This window comes from Chelonoidis abingdonii, chromosome 3 (genome assembly GCF_003597395.2).
Source record: "Chelonoidis abingdonii isolate Lonesome George chromosome 3, CheloAbing_2.0, whole genome shotgun sequence".
Taxonomy (NCBI): domain Eukaryota; kingdom Metazoa; phylum Chordata; order Testudines; family Testudinidae; genus Chelonoidis; species Chelonoidis abingdonii.
The window spans coordinates 57,811,208-57,829,197 of NC_133771.1; the positions used below are offsets into that span (position 1 = coordinate 57,811,208).

The 17,990-nt window shown below is 43.0% G+C and overlaps 1 protein-coding gene across 1 annotated transcript in view; it reads left to right on the plus strand.

Moving 5' to 3' along the window:
• COL19A1 (collagen type XIX alpha 1 chain) overlaps nt 1-17,990 on the plus strand; it is a 335,594-nt gene that overhangs the window by 301,123 nt on the left and 16,481 nt on the right. The window contains exons 40-45 of the mRNA XM_075063425.1: nt 444-488; nt 2,269-2,313; nt 2,414-2,476; nt 5,228-5,263; nt 5,420-5,464; nt 16,945-17,115. Of these exons, the coding sequence (XP_074919526.1) occupies nt 444-488; nt 2,269-2,313; nt 2,414-2,476; nt 5,228-5,263; nt 5,420-5,464; nt 16,945-17,115 (405 nt within the window). The remainder of the gene's footprint in view (nt 1-443; nt 489-2,268; nt 2,314-2,413; nt 2,477-5,227; nt 5,264-5,419; nt 5,465-16,944; nt 17,116-17,990) is intronic.

Genomic DNA, 17,990 nt, shown 5'->3' on the forward strand with positions numbered 1-17,990 from the left:
CCGCATAAAGCTACAATGTTGGTATTAGTGCCAACTATTTTAAGGTGACATGGAAGGAAAAGATGGTCGTACAATACTGAATTATACTTTGTTAATTATGGTCACTGCCATGAGTATAAATGAAGGTTATTTGGAGATCTGCATGTTGGTCAGATACTTGACCCTGGTCCATTTTAAAGCATTTTTAACATTAACTATCACCTGAATATCCCTTTAATTGAACATAAGGGCAAATATACATGACATTACAGACAGGGAACTAAAATAGAAAAGGTTATGTGACTTACTCAATGCCAAAAAGAGTCAATGGCAGAACTAAATATAAGAATTCAAACAATCCTGCCTCTCCTATTCTATTCAGATCTTCATTAATTAATACTGTTTGAAGACTCTGTGTCCTCATTTGTTGGAAATATTACAATGCTGTGGTATCTTTTCCTTAGGGAGATCAGGGACCTGCTGGTTCACCAGGAGCACCAGGGTTACCAGTGAGTATATTCATGAAAGAAACAGCTTATTTCTTGGGAAAAGTTGAAAAAAATGCCAAAGCATAAAAGATGCTCATCCACGCTACTCATTACTATTTGTGGAGTAATGTTTGCTAGAAATTTTATAGATATGTATCAAGACGAAGCAACTTTTTTCCCAGTTGGGGATACTAAATATCTCTTTGTATTTTATGCTGTTTTCTGAGTAAGAGTTTTAGAGAAGCTCATACTAAGAAGCTGAAAAAAACTCCAGAGCCCCCACTTGCATAAAGCTAATCCTTCGTTCCTTATACATCCAAAACTTCTACAGCAGTCAGTAGGTCAGATCCTCAACTGGTGTAAATCACCATAGCTCTGTTGGTTTTGTTTCAAAAAGTACAGTTAGAATAAAAGAAAGTTATGTCCCTTATATATTCCATGTATTTATCAAATATCTGAAGGGAAAATATTTCTGGAGTATTTTTTGTTTGCTTCTTGTGAGTATACAAGCTGTTCATGTCATTCTTTTAAACTTCGGTAATACCTTCTTCAACATGCCCCTTCTTTATATGGTAAGTGGTAGGGGTGAAAGGAAGAACATGTGTGGTATTAACTGTTTCAGCTAAGGCAGGGTATCAGAACTCTTTGCTGTAGGTACAGAGTTAGTACCGGTCTAATCATGTGTTAGGAACTGATGAGTGACAAGATGGAATTGCAAGTTAGATGAGTTGGAGGGTATGATAAGTTAGGCTCCTTAGCTTAAGCAGATGATGTCCTACAACGGACAGACACATTTAAATTGATGATACTCTGCACTACCTTCGAAAATGGGTGTAGTCAACTTGGACTTACAATAAATGCCAAGAGGAGGAAGTGGTTTCATTTTGGAACATGGATAATAGATAAAGTGTTGAAGTGCAGCAGAGGTGTTGTAGAACAAGTAGAATCTTATGTGTACCTAAGAATCTCGATCAGTGCCAACGGTTGCATCAAGGATGAATTTAAAAGGGGATGTGCCTTAGCCACAAGTGCTGCACAGAAATTGGTGAAATCATGGACTGAAAAAAACATTACATTTGGTACCAAAATGAAAATTTATTAGACTAGTGTATTGACAGTATTGCTCTATGGACTGAAAGCAGCTGCCTTAAATGAAGCAAACATCAGAGTGCTGGAGGCAGTAAAGATGAGAGTTCTCTGAAAGATGGCAGCTATCAAATGGAATGATTTAAACATATAGTCAGGAGAGTAGGTTATAAAATCAGGGTAAGAGATTAGCCCACAAATGAAAAGATTATGAGGGTGGGGACACTGCAGAAGGAAAACAGATGATAAGATGCCAAAGAAAGATCATCCAAACACAACCAGTGTCTGTAAAATCTGAAGGTCGACCACCAACTGGACAGGGGGACGTCGTGTCCAGGGACATGAGCAGGCTTGGTGTAATGGAGCAAGAAGTCATGGACAGGAAGGAATGGAGATGCTGTACTGCTCCCATGTCTGCATAGATTCTCTGAGATGAAAATAAAATGACTTGCAGAATGATTTCACTTGGCTAAACTAAGCAGTATTTATTTTTGGACAAGGAATTGGATAATATGAAACAAAAATAAACAACTGTGTTTTAAAGCATTTCTTACAAAATGCTTCTGAAAGGTCTCTGAAAGCATTTAGTGAAGTGTTCATTACATGAACATTTTGACCAAATAAGCATAATATTTTCTGTTTCATTTAAAGGAAATTGATATTTTAGGTCTGTTTATTTAGATTTTAAATGTTTCTCTTTGGTCTCCCTCCACAGGGAAAGACTGGATCTCCAGGACCACCGGGAATGCCAGGGGAACCAGTAAGTGCATGTTTGAACTCTGGCTTATTATGTTGCCATTCCTACATATTAAATAAAAATGGAAGATTTTATATATTTGTATGTGTTCTTCTCATTTAAGGGTGAAAGAGGCCCTGTAGGAGACATCGGCCCTCCAGGGCCAGAAGGGCAATCTGGAATACCAGTAAGTAGTTAATCACATACCTAGTGTCTCTGATAAGCATAGGCTAGTGGTGGCTAACCCCTCTTGGCTGGCTGCACTGCTGTGACTATACTCTACTTTTAGTACACTAGCTCAAATATGTCTCCTTGAGTTTGGAATCACACACCCAGCTCCAAGTGTAGACACATCTTTCATGTGCTACACTCAGCCTTGGCAGAGATTACAAAATAAATAGAATTGACCCTGATAATATATGGAAAGGTAACCTCAAGTGAACATCTGGCTCTGTAGAACCAGGCATTGGTCATGCAAGTCCAAGTTCATGCTGGATGAAGGTTGGGATTGTCATGAGTAGTTATGTTATTGAATATGCCCTGAGGGCCCTTTGAATCCTGTTGACAAAAATGACCCTCTACAGGTTTTTTTGGAGTAGAGATGTTAATCCAAGAATTCATACAGTCTATAAAAGATGGCCTGCCCAAATTCCTAACTTCAGATGAGTAAAGAAATGTTTAATTCATAACTCTGTCATAACTCCTCTGTAGGCTGCTAGTGCAACATCGCAGCTGAAGCATTCTGCTCCCTGAGAGGTAGTTGTGAAGTGGTCAAGATACTGTTGCAGTTCACTCTACTCTTCAGGGGCAGATTTTCAAAAGAACCCTGTACCTCCCATTTAATCTCCTAAATGAAGAGGTCAAATTTTCAAAAGGTGTCTTTACCAGTATTTGCGATTGTACTGAATGGAAATTAGTGCGTGTTGATCAACTTTGAAAATCTGACCCTGCAGCCTCAAATTCATTTAATTAGTAATAATAATAATAGTTATTTCTATTCTGGTAGTACCCAAGGGTCTCAGACAGGACCAGAAACCCATCCTGCTAGCTTCATCCTCTGGACACCATAAAGATGGGTCACTATGCACTGTATTTAACTGTCTTGGAGCAGTGACCTGTCCTTCTGTTTTTCAGTAAAGTACAATGCACACAAGTGACTCTTACTAAATAATAAATAAATAGCAATAGTTGTAATGTTATATGGAGTTAAAGGTGCTTAGGAGTAACAATAAAGTCAGTTTTGCCAAGCCCAAGCATTAAAAAAATCATGAGCTAGCCCCCCCAAAATGTTGAGGTGGGCTTAAAAAACATGAATTTAAATATATATACATGGTTTGTGGGTTTTGAGTTTTGGAGTTCACTTGGGTCTTATTATTTTCTTATAATTGCTTGACTCTAGGAGCTGTGCTCCTAAGAAAACCACCAGATATCACAAGACTCTCAATAAAATTGCAAGAGTTAGCAACACTGTACAATAGTTTTATGTAACACATTAATCTAATAATACCATTGTCGCCAATGGCTAATGTTGCCTTTGTGCTCACGAGTCCAGGAACAGACAGAGTGAGAAGTGCAGGTTCATTGAACATCTCTTTAAACTCTACAAATTCAGCCCTGAAGTAAAAAACCTCTAATAGTAATATTTAAATTGCAGTCTAATGGGGGGGAGTAATTGTAAAAATATTTTGTGTGTGTGTGGTTAGGGTTATATTTTCTTACTTTAACTTAGAAACAGATTTTATTCCTCTTGGCATTCCATTCAATACAAATATAGATGGATGAGCTGGCCTCCCTGTTACTTTAGCACCTCATTAACAAAATATTTTGAGCTAAGCTCTGATTCAGAATCTTTATTAGTGGTCAGGTTGGTAGAAAGAATATGGCTGGATTTTGAGAGCCTAGGCTGAGTCTGATGGGCTGGCATTTACAACTAAGAATATCATTTTTTAAATAGGGCAATGTGGAAGTAAGTGGGCAAGGTTGTAGAAACTGTATAAAACCTATACTTATTCTCCTTTACTTTCTTCCATGCCAAATTTACCCAATTTAAAAACTGGTGTGAAAATCTACATTTGTTAATGCAGCCCCAAAGCCGTACTAGTGACTGCCATTGCCACTACCCTGCTCCACTGGGGATAAAATTTAGGAGATCTCCAGAAAGAGAGAGAGATCTATTACTCATCTCCCTCAGCCTGATCCCTTTCCCTGCCTCAGTCAATTTACTGTATGAGCAAACGCATTGTCCTCCTGGAATTCCATTTACAGTGTGCAAGGGAAATGCTCTCCATGTGCATACACCTCAGATTCTTCCTTCTCAGCAGAACCACATTGGTTCTGCTGCATCTGGGGCCCCCTGTGACTGTGTGGAGAGGGGTCTGGATTTATCACAAATGCAAGTCAAAAATTTCAGCATTATTTAGATTGATGGGCACTTAGGCTGGTTTATAGCTTTACCTTCAACTTCCCTTTTCATCTGTTCCCTGAAATGTTGCATCAATTAAGGGCCAATAGCTACAATAAGAAAATGCGTGCCATATTTTAGTGAATGTGTAGCATTGGGAACATGCTCTTTCAGTTCCATATCCATAGAACCTACTCTGACTTGCAGAATTCCAAATTCAGTTGTCTTTCAAAATTGGATCATCATAGAATAACGTGCTAAGATGTTATTTTACCTATGTCCTCCTCAATTCCAATCTAGCATGTTGTAGCTGTGCAGTTTAAGCTCAAACTTACTTGTCTGTCACATCTTCCAGCTCTTTACACTTGACTTCAGCCATCATCAAAACACAAACCTCTGACTCAGCTATTTATCTTTCAAAATATTTATTAATGCCATCACAGATCACAAGGTTTTCCTTGCCTGTTCCTTATTTTTTAACATATGTATTTACCTGCGGTTATAGTAAATTTTTAAAACATAGTTTTCTCTTTATAGGGAATAAATGGAAAAGATGGATTGCCAGGACCTCAGGTAGGAAAACATAATTTGCAATGTTAATATATTTCATATTTCACAGATAATGTAACTGTTAGACCTAGACAATTACTTTCAGCTATGTTAATAAATGAATGTATAATCACGTTGTTAAGCAAGGTATTTTACACTTTCAAAAACATTTATTTTCAGGGTCTGATGGGAAGAGCAGGTGACAGAGGTCCCAAAGGAGAACGTGTAAGTCTTGGTGTAATAATCCTTTCTAGTATATACCATTATTTAACTTCGCTCTTTAGAGAACATCCAGATGTCTGTCTAGTATACTTTTAAATCTTCGAGACAAAAGCAACAAAAAGTTTTTGTGAGAACTCCATTAAGTGTCGGCTTCTAGGTCTTGAGAAGCTCAGGGCCAGAGCCCCCTCCCCCGAGTTGGGGGACTAGAATTTTAAAGCAAAAAATCAGCATTTGTGAAGAGAAAAGGTTTGTAACATTTTTTCCTAACAAAGATGGCCTTGACAATATAAATCAATCAGAAGGTTGAAAAGGAATAAGTAGTGAACATCTACTGCAGCAATAGGCAGCTGAAGGAGCAATAAAGATTCCCCCCTCCACTCCCCAGGACCCTGGCATGCACGTATGTTTTATATAAAATGATTCAGTTAAGTTTGAGTCAGGAAGTCAAGAAATCATCTCACTTAGGCAGCCCTGTGCATAGCAATGTGATTATGGGGCCCAGGAATCAGTTATATTTGGGGGAGGTGCAAAAAATTATTTTGCAGGCTTACCCAAAAATGCTAGTTCTGGCTCTGTCTCCATCAGCAGTTCTCTACCGTTAATATATCTGTTCCTCAGAAATAAAGCCCTGCAATTCAAATGTAACATCATCAACAACACATTTTAGTTGGAGTATCAGAAAATCCTGTCCCTAGGGTGGGAACAGTGAACTGCAGCCACTGGGGAGCTGCGGGGAGGCTGTGCTTGCAGACGGTCAATGTCAGCGAAATGTCTCACGGCCCACAATCAGATTACCCTGATGGGCTGCATGTGGCCCATGAGCCAAAGGTTGCCCACCACTGCCCTATGGAAACTTGTGAGGAGGAACTCAAGATTATAGTGTGGAGAAAGAATGAAGTATTTGTCATTGTTAAAATAATTTCTACCTGTGTGGATTAACGTTTTGCAATTTTCTATTCCCACCTTTAAAAATAAAGGACCCAAATGAAACTTACGAGCCATCTTCTTATTAAGCATTCCACTACCTACAGTGTTATATTACTATACCTTGACCTTTATGATATTCTTTAATTTTGTTGACTCTCCATGCAATTAGTATCCATTGAGATAAAGATAAAGGAAAAGGCCACCCATACAAAGGTTGGGCACTAAAACATACATTGGGTGCCCTTACAACTTTTCTGATTCTTTGAAAGTGTCAACCAGTTCTAGCAGTACTCAAATATAATTGGTGGGATGCTGAGCAGTGTGGCTCCCCCAGAAGCAACTTCTCTTCACTATTCTGCACAGTAGATGTTCCTGTGCTCCCTGCATTCTGCTACTAAGGATTAAGATGCTAAAAAGGGGTAGGAGAGGGGGTCATGGCCCTTGCTCCTCTCTCCACCGGAGTTGGACTCTGGCACTAGGGGGAGAAATCAGTTCCATCCTAGTGGATTGAATAGATTGTATATCTTTGACCTCAAAAAAGCAATTATGCCTACCTCTGCTGCTCTTCTTGGAGCACAACTTACCACTGTGTGGAAGAGCTGTACTTAAAACATTCATTCATTTTTTAAAGATAATGATGGTTCCAGTGGTACTTGCCATTTTAATTATAAAGAATCTCTCACAATCTTGTAAAACAGAAGGACCATGAATGCATCCACTGTATTACTGTTTACAGAATGAGGATGAAATTAGCCTCCTCTCTTGGCATCACTTTTTCAAATTCTGCAGTTGTTCTGCAAACACTAGTCCCATTGATGTCAACTGAAGATTTGCATGGGGAACAATTGCAGAATGTACAATAGAAGTCTGCATTGCAGATAAGAGATCCGCAGTGCCAATTGGAGAGGAGAAATTTAGTTGGAGTTAGGTATTAAAGCCCTGCTCCTGTTAGAGAGATTGCAATGATAACAGAAAATAGCACAAGTCAGTCCATTCTTGCAACAGTGATTATACTGCCTTCCTTGATTTCTTTCATTCCTAGCCCCAATATACCTTTTCAGGTTGAGAGCAGCTGTAATGATTATAAAATAAGAGACGCATCAATCCTTGAAGGGCAGAATGAAAAGGAGAAAATGTTTATAGTGTTGATGATCTCATCTCTAAGTCTTTGTAGAGTCCAGTTTGAGAAGGAATGGGACCAAGGTGGGTGCATGCAAGCTGAGATAACTGTACACACACCTTAGGTGATTAGAACTGCAATGATACATACTTTATACATGGCATACAACTTGAGATGGCATTGGATTCCATTTAGGGCGCATCTACCATACATTCAAATCCTAATGACTAAGTCACTTCATTTGGCTCTGTCATTTGATTTGCCTCATGCACCCAGACTAGAGCCATGTTGGCATCCTGTGAAATAAAGAACTAGTTTAAAAAAAAAAGAAATACTATTTCAGGACTTCAGTTATTTTTGGATGTTATGTTATTGGTAGGAATTCAGAATCACTTTTTTTATTAAGTTAGAATATGTCCAATATAGTATTTTTAAATTGCTATGGTGGTATTAAAATATTGTAGACGCCCAGAAGTGCTTCTATCAGAGCAACTGTCCCCTGCAATAGAACCTTTGTCAAAGAGAAATCAGCATTTCTAAATTTTTTGATGAAACCCTTATCCATGCTTAAACTACTAAATTCTAAACCAGTAAAATGGTAATTATACATACATTTGTGTTATTGAAACCTTAAATCAGGCTTCTTGTAAATCTACTTTATCTCAGGTTGCTATTTTGTTCATAGTCTAGTTTGAATTCATAATGATGGCAAAGCAGAATTGGGTCTGTTGAAGTTTCTTCCGGGCCCAACTTCAATCTGAAAAAGAGAAATCATACTGATGGTTATTCTACTTCCCACTTTCAATATTATACTCACTCCAGAACAGGATTTTCTCATCAGTCTCATTTTAGAATGCTTCTCTGGCATTCAGTTTGCCAAGGAAAGACTAGTACATGCGGTCTGATCCTTCAGTCCTTATTCAAGCAGAACTCCCAGTAGAATCAGGAAGGAAGGAGCCCATTTTATGAAACATGTAGCTCTATATCTGGGGATGACATCAGGATCTTTCCCCTACTATGGATTTTTCAAGATGCTCCAGTCGTTTCCTGTATACTTTAGGAAGTCCGCAAGAGAGAAGCCCATTCCTATAAATCTTAGATGCTTCATACCTGGAGAAGGCACTTTTAGTCTCCACTGTCTGCAGAGCTCGTAAACTGCATCAGCACTGGGCTTCTTCAGCCACACCCTTCAAAGCAGGCAGCATCCTTTTCTTAGTTCCTTCCCCCCTTATAAGTTCCGCAGTGACTGAGACTAGGATTCCACTGGAACCTTCATTGCATTTATTATTTATTAGTGGTATTACTGTAGCATCTGGGCAGCTAGTCATGGACCAGGACCCCACAGTCTTCTGCACTGTTAAATCCTTGCACACTTGCAAAAGTGAATTAGCTGAATTAACTATGTATGTGCAGCAAAGACTTCTTCTGATGTATTATATTTTTGGGTGAAAAAAATATAATACGCATGCTCAGTAGACTTTTCCATGAGAACCTAAATGGCTGCAAATTAATGAATTTCAGTAATACTGGCAGAGTAGCTCTCTAAAAAACACCATGTTAATGTATTCTCTGAATACATAGCTATAAGAGAATGTTATTGTGCCACTCTGTGTTTAATGTGCACTATTGTTAGCAGTTTGAGAAAGGTTACATTGATATAGTGGTTACAGGGTTGGGGATTCTTCTTTGAGTGTTCTCTCATGTTGATTCCATTCTATGTGCACGCGCCCATGTGCGCAACCGTCAGAGATTTTTGCCTTAGTGGTACCCATAGGGCTGGTTGTGGCACCCTCTAGAGTGCCGCGCTCGTGCTGTGGCATATCAGGCAGTGCTGGCCCATGCCCTCTCAGTTCCTTCTTGCTGCCCATGGTTGTCAGTCAGAGTGCCTCTCTAGCTTGACAAGAGCTAGCAGTTTTCTTCCCTTGAACATCCTGCCTTCGGGCCTCTTGTACATACTTGATAGTGTTAAGTAGTTGTTATGTATTAAATAGTTAGGGTCCCAGCGGGGACCTTTCCCCAAGGCGGGCCATGCCCTGGGCTCCTGGGTTTAAGCCCTGCTCAGACTGCAGCAGGCCTGTGCCTGTGAGTGACCCCCATAACAGCTGCCTTAAGTTCTTGGGGAAGTCACACATCAAGGAGCATTGCTGGATCTGCAAGAACTTTCATCCCTGCACCCAAAAGGAGCAGGATATTCACCTCAGGACTCTCCTGATGAAGTCTGCCTCCGTCCAGCTTCCGAGCCTTTCACGCAGGCTGCACCAAGTGCCCCAGCCTTCTTGCGCAACCCATCACTGGCACCTGACTCTTCTCAGCACTGTTCGTCATTGCTGGTACTGAAGAGAAGGCTAAAAAGTGGTCTCTGGCACCGAGTAAGAAGGGCCAGGGGCCATCCAGCAAAGGACCTGGGCCTGCCTGCCAGCCTTCTCCAGAGCCGCGCAAGTGTGCCTCCATGACCAGGGTCCTTAGCCCCCTTAAAGGTCCACCATCAACTCCTGAGAGTGGTATGGGACCCACATCCTTACCTATACCATCATCATCCCAAGCCCAGGCACTGAGAGCACGCAGGTCTCCACCTGCTTCTATGATGTCTTCGGTGCTGCTGGAACAGGCTAAGGCTCCCTGAGAAGGCAAGCCTACAGTGAAGACCCTTGACAGGGGAGAACCACTGGTTGCCGGACAAGAAATGTCAATCTCCACTGCATAGAGAATCCAGAGACAGGTCCCAATCTCATCGTTGGTCGCTCTGACTCTCCTCCCGGTCTCCTTGGTGCTACTGTATGGCACGGGATCAACGCTCCCCATACTATGACCAACATCATTCACCATCTCGACGATCCCAATTGCTGGCACCATGGGAATGCTCCCCATCTTTTTCTGGTTTCCATGGCACCAGTTCTCCTGATGCTGATCTCCCTGGCACCAGGACCACACTCCCTGGTACAGTCACCAGTCAATTAAGCCTGGCCAGCGATCACCAGTAGCCACAACCAGTAAACAGACACAGGCATCGACGGCTCCTCTCTGGTTGCCAGAAGTGGTTCCTCTGGCACAGAGGCTCAGTTCAGCCCATCGCCCCGGTCTCAGAGACATGATTGGGCACCGGAGCCTGCTCCATCATCCACAGCACCACATTGGCAGCAAGGCCAGTGGCCAACACAGTTTCCGTATTGGGGAGCATGTGGCATTCCAGTGATGATGATGCCCCCTTCGCATCGCTCCTCAGTAGCCACGTTGGAGCAGTGGTAGGCAGCCCCACCAGCTCTGGTCCTGGTACCAGAAGCCCATTCTGAGGCTGGAGTAGAGCATCCCGTACCCAACCTTAAATCTCCCTCTCCAGTGGTGGCCAAGCCCTCAGTGTCTCCACCAGAGGCCAAGTCTTCCTCATCTTCCCCAGATGAGTTGGTCACAGGACCTTCCAGGGCTTGCCCCCTGTATGACTTTAGGGAGCATCAAGCCTTTCTGCAGTGGGTGGCTGATAAGTTGGGACTCCAGGTGCAAGAGATGACTGAGCCGGAGGACATCCTTTTCAATGTTTGCTTGTCCTCCACGCCTGCCCGGATCGCCCTGCCTGTAGACAACGGAGTCCTCAAGATTGTCAAGTCACTGTGGCAGACCCCATCCCACTCACCTCAAAATGGGCCAAGAAAAAATATTTTGTGCTGGCCAAAGGTTTTGTGTATCTTTATACCCACCCACCCCTGGGCTCGCTGGTTGTGTCTGCAACCAACGAAAAGTACAAGCAAGTCCTCACTGTCTCCTCTCCCAAAAATAAAGAGGCCGAGAACCTCTATTTATTTGTCAGAAAAATTTATTCAACAGCCAGGCTACAATGCCGGGTGGCAAACCATCAGGCCCTGCTGGACTGATATAATTTTGATCTTTGAGACAGTCTTAAAGAATTCCAGGATTCCCTTCCTGAGGGTCAGGCTCGGGAGTTTGGCACCCTGGTAAAGGAAGGTACCATGGCAGCCAGATGTTCCCTGCAGATGGCATGGGACTCTGCAGCAAGGACTGTCTCCTCAGCTGTGATCATGCAACTCAGCTTCTGGCTCCAGGTGACGGGCCTCTCCCAGGAGATGCAGGCCTCAGTTCAGGACCTCCCTGTTGATGGAGTTGGGCTGTTCTCTGATCAGATGGATGCCAAGCTACACGGGTTGAAGGACCCTAAAGCTATCCTTCGCTCATTGAGCATGCATACCCCACAGTCTGCCAGAAAGCCATTCCAGCCTCTGCCACCGTCAAGGCCTTGGCAAGCCCATCAGGGATCTATAAGAAGAAGAGATGCTGGGTTTAGCCATCGCCGCCCTTCTTCCTCCCACTCGCCAGCCAAGGCCAGACCCACTAAGTACCTGGGGGGCCAAAAGCGATTGTTTTGAGGGTGCGCTCGGTAGGAATGCCCCAATCCTCCAGATGGATCCTGCCCATCCTTTCCTCAACTGCCTTTCTTCCTACCGCTCGACCTGGTCACGGGTTACATCTGACCGCTGGGTCCTGGACATAGTAGCTCGAGGCTATCCCCTGCAGTTTTTGGAAACCATTCCTTCCCCATCCCTCTGCAGGGACTCCTCTCATGAATAACTCCTGGTTCAGAAGGTCAACAGGCTCCTGCAGTTGGGGGCTGTGGAGATGGTTCCTCAGAAAATGGAACAAAGAGGATTCTACTTCTGATACTTCCTAATCCCGAAGGCCAAAGGAGGCGCAGACCCATCCTGGACCAGCATGGCCTCAACAAACCTTTCAAGAAGTTGAAGTTCTTCATGGTCTCCCTGGCCTCCATTATCCCCTCTCTGGATCCGGGAGACTGATATGCTGCTCCCAATTTAAAGGATGCTTACTTCCATGTCTCCATATTCCCAGGACACAGACGTTTCCTGCGTTTCATAGTGGCTGGGCGCTACTTCCAGTTCACAGCGCTACTCTTTGACCTGTCCTCGGCTCCCAGGGTGTTCATGAAATGCATGATGCTGGTAGCAGCGTACCTCAGACATTCAGGGGTCCAGATCTTTCCGTCCCTTTACGAATGGCTCATCAAGGGCAGGCCTCCGGAGCAGGTGCAAAGAAGCCTCGATCTGATGCATTCCACCTGCAGCAATCTGGGCCTGTTAATAAACATAAGAAAGTCCATGTTAACGCTGGTCCAGTGCTTAGAGTTTATCCGAGTGGTTCTCGACACCACGTGAGCCAGGGCCTTCCTTCTGGAAGCACGCTTTCAGGCCATGTCAGATCTCATTGCCCACATAAGGAAGCACCCGATCATCATGCTGCATGCATATACATGGTCAGTCAAGCCCGGCTTCATCTGCAACCCCTGCAGACGTGTCTGGCAATGGTTTACATTCCCAGCAGGCGCTCCCTGGACAGAGTGGTCACAGTACAGAACCATGTCCTCTTGTCCATGGACTGGTGGCTAGCCCCCAAGTCAGTGCTGCAGGGAGTTCCCTTTTGTCCTCATCATCGTTGCTCACCCTAGTCTTGGACGTGTCAGATCTGGGTTGGAGGGCCTAGCTGCGCGAGCTCAATACCCAGGGCTGCTGGCTGCAGCACAGTATAACCCTTCATATCAATGTCAGGGAGCTCAAGGTGGTACTCCTGTCCTGTCAGGCATTCTTGCCCCACCTGAGAGGCAAGGTGGTGCAGGTCCTCATGGACAATATGGCCGCAATGTATTCCATCAACAGGTAGGGCGGCACCAGGCCTTTCTGCCCTGTGTTGGGAGATGCTTAGCCTCTGGAAATTTTGTGTGTGGTATGCCATCCTTCTGGTGGCCACCCACCTACCTCCCTGGTCGGGAATGCTGATGTATGCCTTTCTGCCAGTGCCATTTATCCACTGAGTCCTGCTAAAGGTAAAGCAAGAAAGAGCATCTGTCATCCTCATAGCCCTGGCCTCGCCAGCACTGGTTCGGCATGCTGCTGAGTCTTTCGGTGACTGATCCACTGCAGTTACATCTCCAGCTGGATCTGCTGTCCGAAAACCACAGCAATCTGCTGTACCTGAACCTGGCATTGCTGCACGTGATGGCGTGGCTGCTGCATGGCTAAGTACAGATGAGCAGGAGGGCCGCCACATGTTCGTCCATTCATACATTCACGTCACACTATGTGCTGACCCAGCAGCCTCAAGATGACACTGGCTTTGGCAGAGCAGTGCTACAAGCTGCACGATGGTGAACTCTGAACCCGTGTCCACTGATAATACTTGCAAGTCACCTTTAATGGAATTGACATGAGCACGCACTCGAAGTAAAAAGGTTACCTACCTTTCGTAACTGTTGTTCTTCGAGATGCATTGTTCATGTCCATTCCATTACCCGCCCTCCTGCCTCTCCGTCGGAGTTGTCGGTAGGAAGGAACTGAGAGGGTGTGGTCCGACAGCGCCTGATATACCACAGCATGAGCACAGCACTCTAGACAGTGCCACAGCCGGCCCTACAGGTACCGCTAAGACAGAAATCTCTGACAGTTGCGCACGTGGGCACGCACACACCTAGTATGGAATGGACATAAGCAACACCTCTCAAATAACAACAGTTACAAAAGGTAGGTAACTGGAGTTTTTTTATTTTATTTTATTTGCAGTTATAGCCTTTCCACAGTTTATGATGTCTGCACACTTAGCAATGACAATTTAAAGCCCAGTCAGAAATTCATTATGATTTCAATTAATTCAGGAAAACATCACAAATCACAAGGGTCTTTATAGTGAAGCTCTAACTATAGTGATTAATAAGCTCTGACTCACTGGAAATCAGAGATTTGGAGGTCAAATGACTGATAAAAAGAGATATCTAACTTCCTGCTGTACATCCTTCCCTTTCTCTGTGTCCTTTTTATCATGCAGTCTTTAAGGATCTGTGCTTACTCCTACGCAATGTACAGTTACAATTTTACTGTGAGTGAATAATGCTTCAAATCTCTGTATAGTTAACTAATACTTCATTGTATTGCATCCTATTAATCCAACTAATATACTTGTTTACTTTGCTCTTATTACTGTACATTCAGGATTTCATCCAAAAATAATAAATTCTTTGTACTAGTCACTTCCAGTTGTGTAACTTAACATTAATTTTAAGTGGTGCAGCAAGGAGAGTCATTGACCCTTAAGGGCCATCATTTGTTCATGAGCAGTCCAAATGCATGACTTGCTGCATTCTGTTCCACAGCTTAAGTTCAGCAGACTAATAACAAAGATAGTAAGTCATTTTTAAAGATTTAATTTCTTCATACAAAATAAATCAAGCGACATCTCAGCCAGGAACACACAAGGCCTGATTAAAACTGTTGCTGGCTATAATTGCTTTGTTTTGTTTGCAAGGAAGTAAATCATTAAAAACAACTTCTTCTATCTGCTATTATTTTGATGAACTGAAACTGTGGAACACACCAAGTCCAGAAAAACACATGCACTTAATTTCTCACCGTTTTACCATCAAGATCAAATACCAAATCTGTTCAAATGTCTACTGTATTTTTTTCTCTAATTTGTGCCTGGTATATTGAGTCTATATGTTCCTTATTACAACATCATGAAAATGGCACATAAATATCCCATTGATTTATTATCACCTGACTCAGTAGAAACTGTGTTGATATGATATATTTCTTTCCCTTCCCTTTTTATGTGCACTATAGCAGGAGTGGCCAAAATATGGCCTATGGGACAAATGCAGCCCACAGAGTTCTACAATGCATCATATTGCTACACTCAGTTTAATAGGGAGGCATGTCCCATTGAGAACACAAGTCAAATTCCAGTGCAGCTCCCATTTGGGCACAGCTTTTAGATACTTGCTGTACTGAATGCAAATTCGTATTCAGCTCCCCTTACATTTCATTGAACTACTAAGGTTTAGCAACTTTTTTCTCTTTATAATATAACTCCTGTTAGTCTATTTATATCTATATTGTGTCCCTTCTGCCCTGTTTCATATGTTAACACCCTCTACAACGGTGGTGGGCAAACTTTTTGGCCTGAGGGCTACAATGGGGAATAGAAATTGTATGGTAGGCCTTGAATGCTCACAAAATTGGGGTTGGGGTGCGAGAGGGGATAGGGCTCTGGTTTGGGGTGCAGGCTCTGGGGTGGGGTTGGGGATGAGGAGTTTGGGGTGTAGGAGGGCGCTTTGGGCTGGGACTGAGGGATTCAGAGGGTGGGAGGGGGATCAGGGCTGGGGCAGGGGTGCAGGAAAGGGATGGGAGATTTGGGGTGCAGGAGGGTGCTCCATGCTGGGATTTGAGGAGTTTGGAGCCTGGGGAGAGGCTCAGGGGGTGCAGGCTCTGAGCAGCATTTACCTCAAGCAGCTCCTGGAAGCACTGGCATATCCCTTTTCCGGCCCCTATGCATGGAGCGGCCCCCTGACCTTTGGAGCGGGGACATGCGGCTGCTTCTGGGAGTTGCACGGTGCGGCCCCCAACCCGGCACCACAACTGGAGCACCGGAGCAAGGCCAAGCCACATGGTGCGGCCCCTGACCTGGGGTCATGGCAGGAGCTCTTGGGCCAGCTTAAAACAGCTCAGGGGCCGTAGTTTGTCCACCCCTGCTCTACAACCTGCTGGTATTAGGGTCTGCTGTAAGTCTTCACTAGAGAAAGAGAGGGGAAGATTAGGCTTTCTGTGGTTCTAGTCATTTAATAGTTTGGCCTGATCCCATGTGACTTTAGGCAAGTCATTCAGTCTCAGTCTCTTGGATCCCCATCATCAAATGTGGATGATAGTCCTTCTACCTCATTGATTGTTGTGAGGATTAATTAGATTGTGAGGTGCTCAGATAATATGGCAGAGGGGAACATAAAAGTGTGATCGATTTGATAGAAAGAAAACTATTAGGCTCTTGATCAGGCATAACCACCCAAGAACTTTTAATTTTATTTTCATCTATTTTAGAGAGAGACCATGTTTTGAAACCCAGTAATGCTTGGTGTAATCGTTATGTATGGTCTTTTAGTTCATTCTTGTACATCAACATTTTCTGCAGGGCTGCTGGAACCATATGTATAGTAGGGGTGCTGAGAGCTGTTCAACCAAACTGTAAACTCTGTATATGATGTAAACCACTTCAAGCCAGTGGGTATGGCAGCACCCCCAGCATCCCCACTTAAAGCACCTATGATTTTCTTTGTCATTGAATGTAAACATTACAACAGATGAAAAGAGAATATGGTCTCCTTTGTTTTTCAATGAAAGCATCAGCTTCTGAATTATTTTGCAAACATGATTCCCTCTCCAAATGGACATTCAGTGTCATTCAGGAGAGAAGTTTCTTCCCAACATTCTTGACTGAGTTTTCACAGTGATTGATTAATATAGAACAACAATCTTCTCTATCAAGTATCAGAGGGGTAGCCATGTTAGTCTGGATCTGTAAAAGCAGCAAAGAGTCCTGTGGCACCTTGTAGCCTAACAGACGTATTCTCTATGCTTCTTATTTTGAATAGGGAGATCAAGGTATTCCAGGGGACAGAGGTCCACAAGGTGAAAGAGGAAAACCTGGCCTTCCAGGAGAAAAGGGGGTTATAGGACCTTCTGGACCACCAGGAGACAGGGGCTATCCAGGATCACCTGGTCATCAGGGTTCCCCAGGTTCCCCAGGTCCTCCGGGTCTTCCGGTAAGAAAATAAAGTGCTTTGGTTGGTTGCTGGGGGAACCTAGAGAAGTAAACATTGTGCGTTCTGGGGAGCAGAAATGAATCCATACTTATCCAGTACAATACGTCACAAATACTAAAGTTACTTTGAGCTGTGTAATTGTTCCGTTATCAAATGAAAAAAAATCAGTGCAAGCAATCAAGCCATCATTTTTAATTTTCTTTTCTCTTTTTTTGTTAGTGTTCTATACCTGAACTGTGGTAGTCTCTGCTAGACTGAAAATAGCTTAAGTTCAATTAATTAAATTTTGCTTTTGACGAATTGGATAGATGATTACTCTATACAATTAGTTTTATACATGAAGCTTTATAAAATAAAGACCTAAAATATAAGTGAGAGTATGTAAGAAAGAAACACATCCCAACCCTCTCCCCAGAAATTAGTACCTAAAAATAACACTAAATACTTCCTAACACTGCATTTCTTCATTCACACACCTTTTGTTTTTTCCATACACACACCTTTGTGCTCTGAATATTTATTAACTTGGAAGACACAATCATTCAGATAATAGATATTTCACCCTGCTGTGGTTTGAGTTATTCATCATATCAGCATTGATGATGCTACTTTAATACAAAAAACAAATAACAATAACAAAAATAGTCCCCAGCCAAGATTAGTGCCTCATTTTGCTACATGCACAAACACAGAACAAGAGACAATCCCTCCCCCCAAGAGTTGACAATCTAAATAGACAAGCAACATACAAAGGATTAGAATGATAAAACAACACTGGACATCTTTAGAAAGTCTTTCACAGATCTGATAGTGACAAATTTGTGCTAAAACATATGACACAAAAACATGCTTATTTTAATGATATAATCTGAACA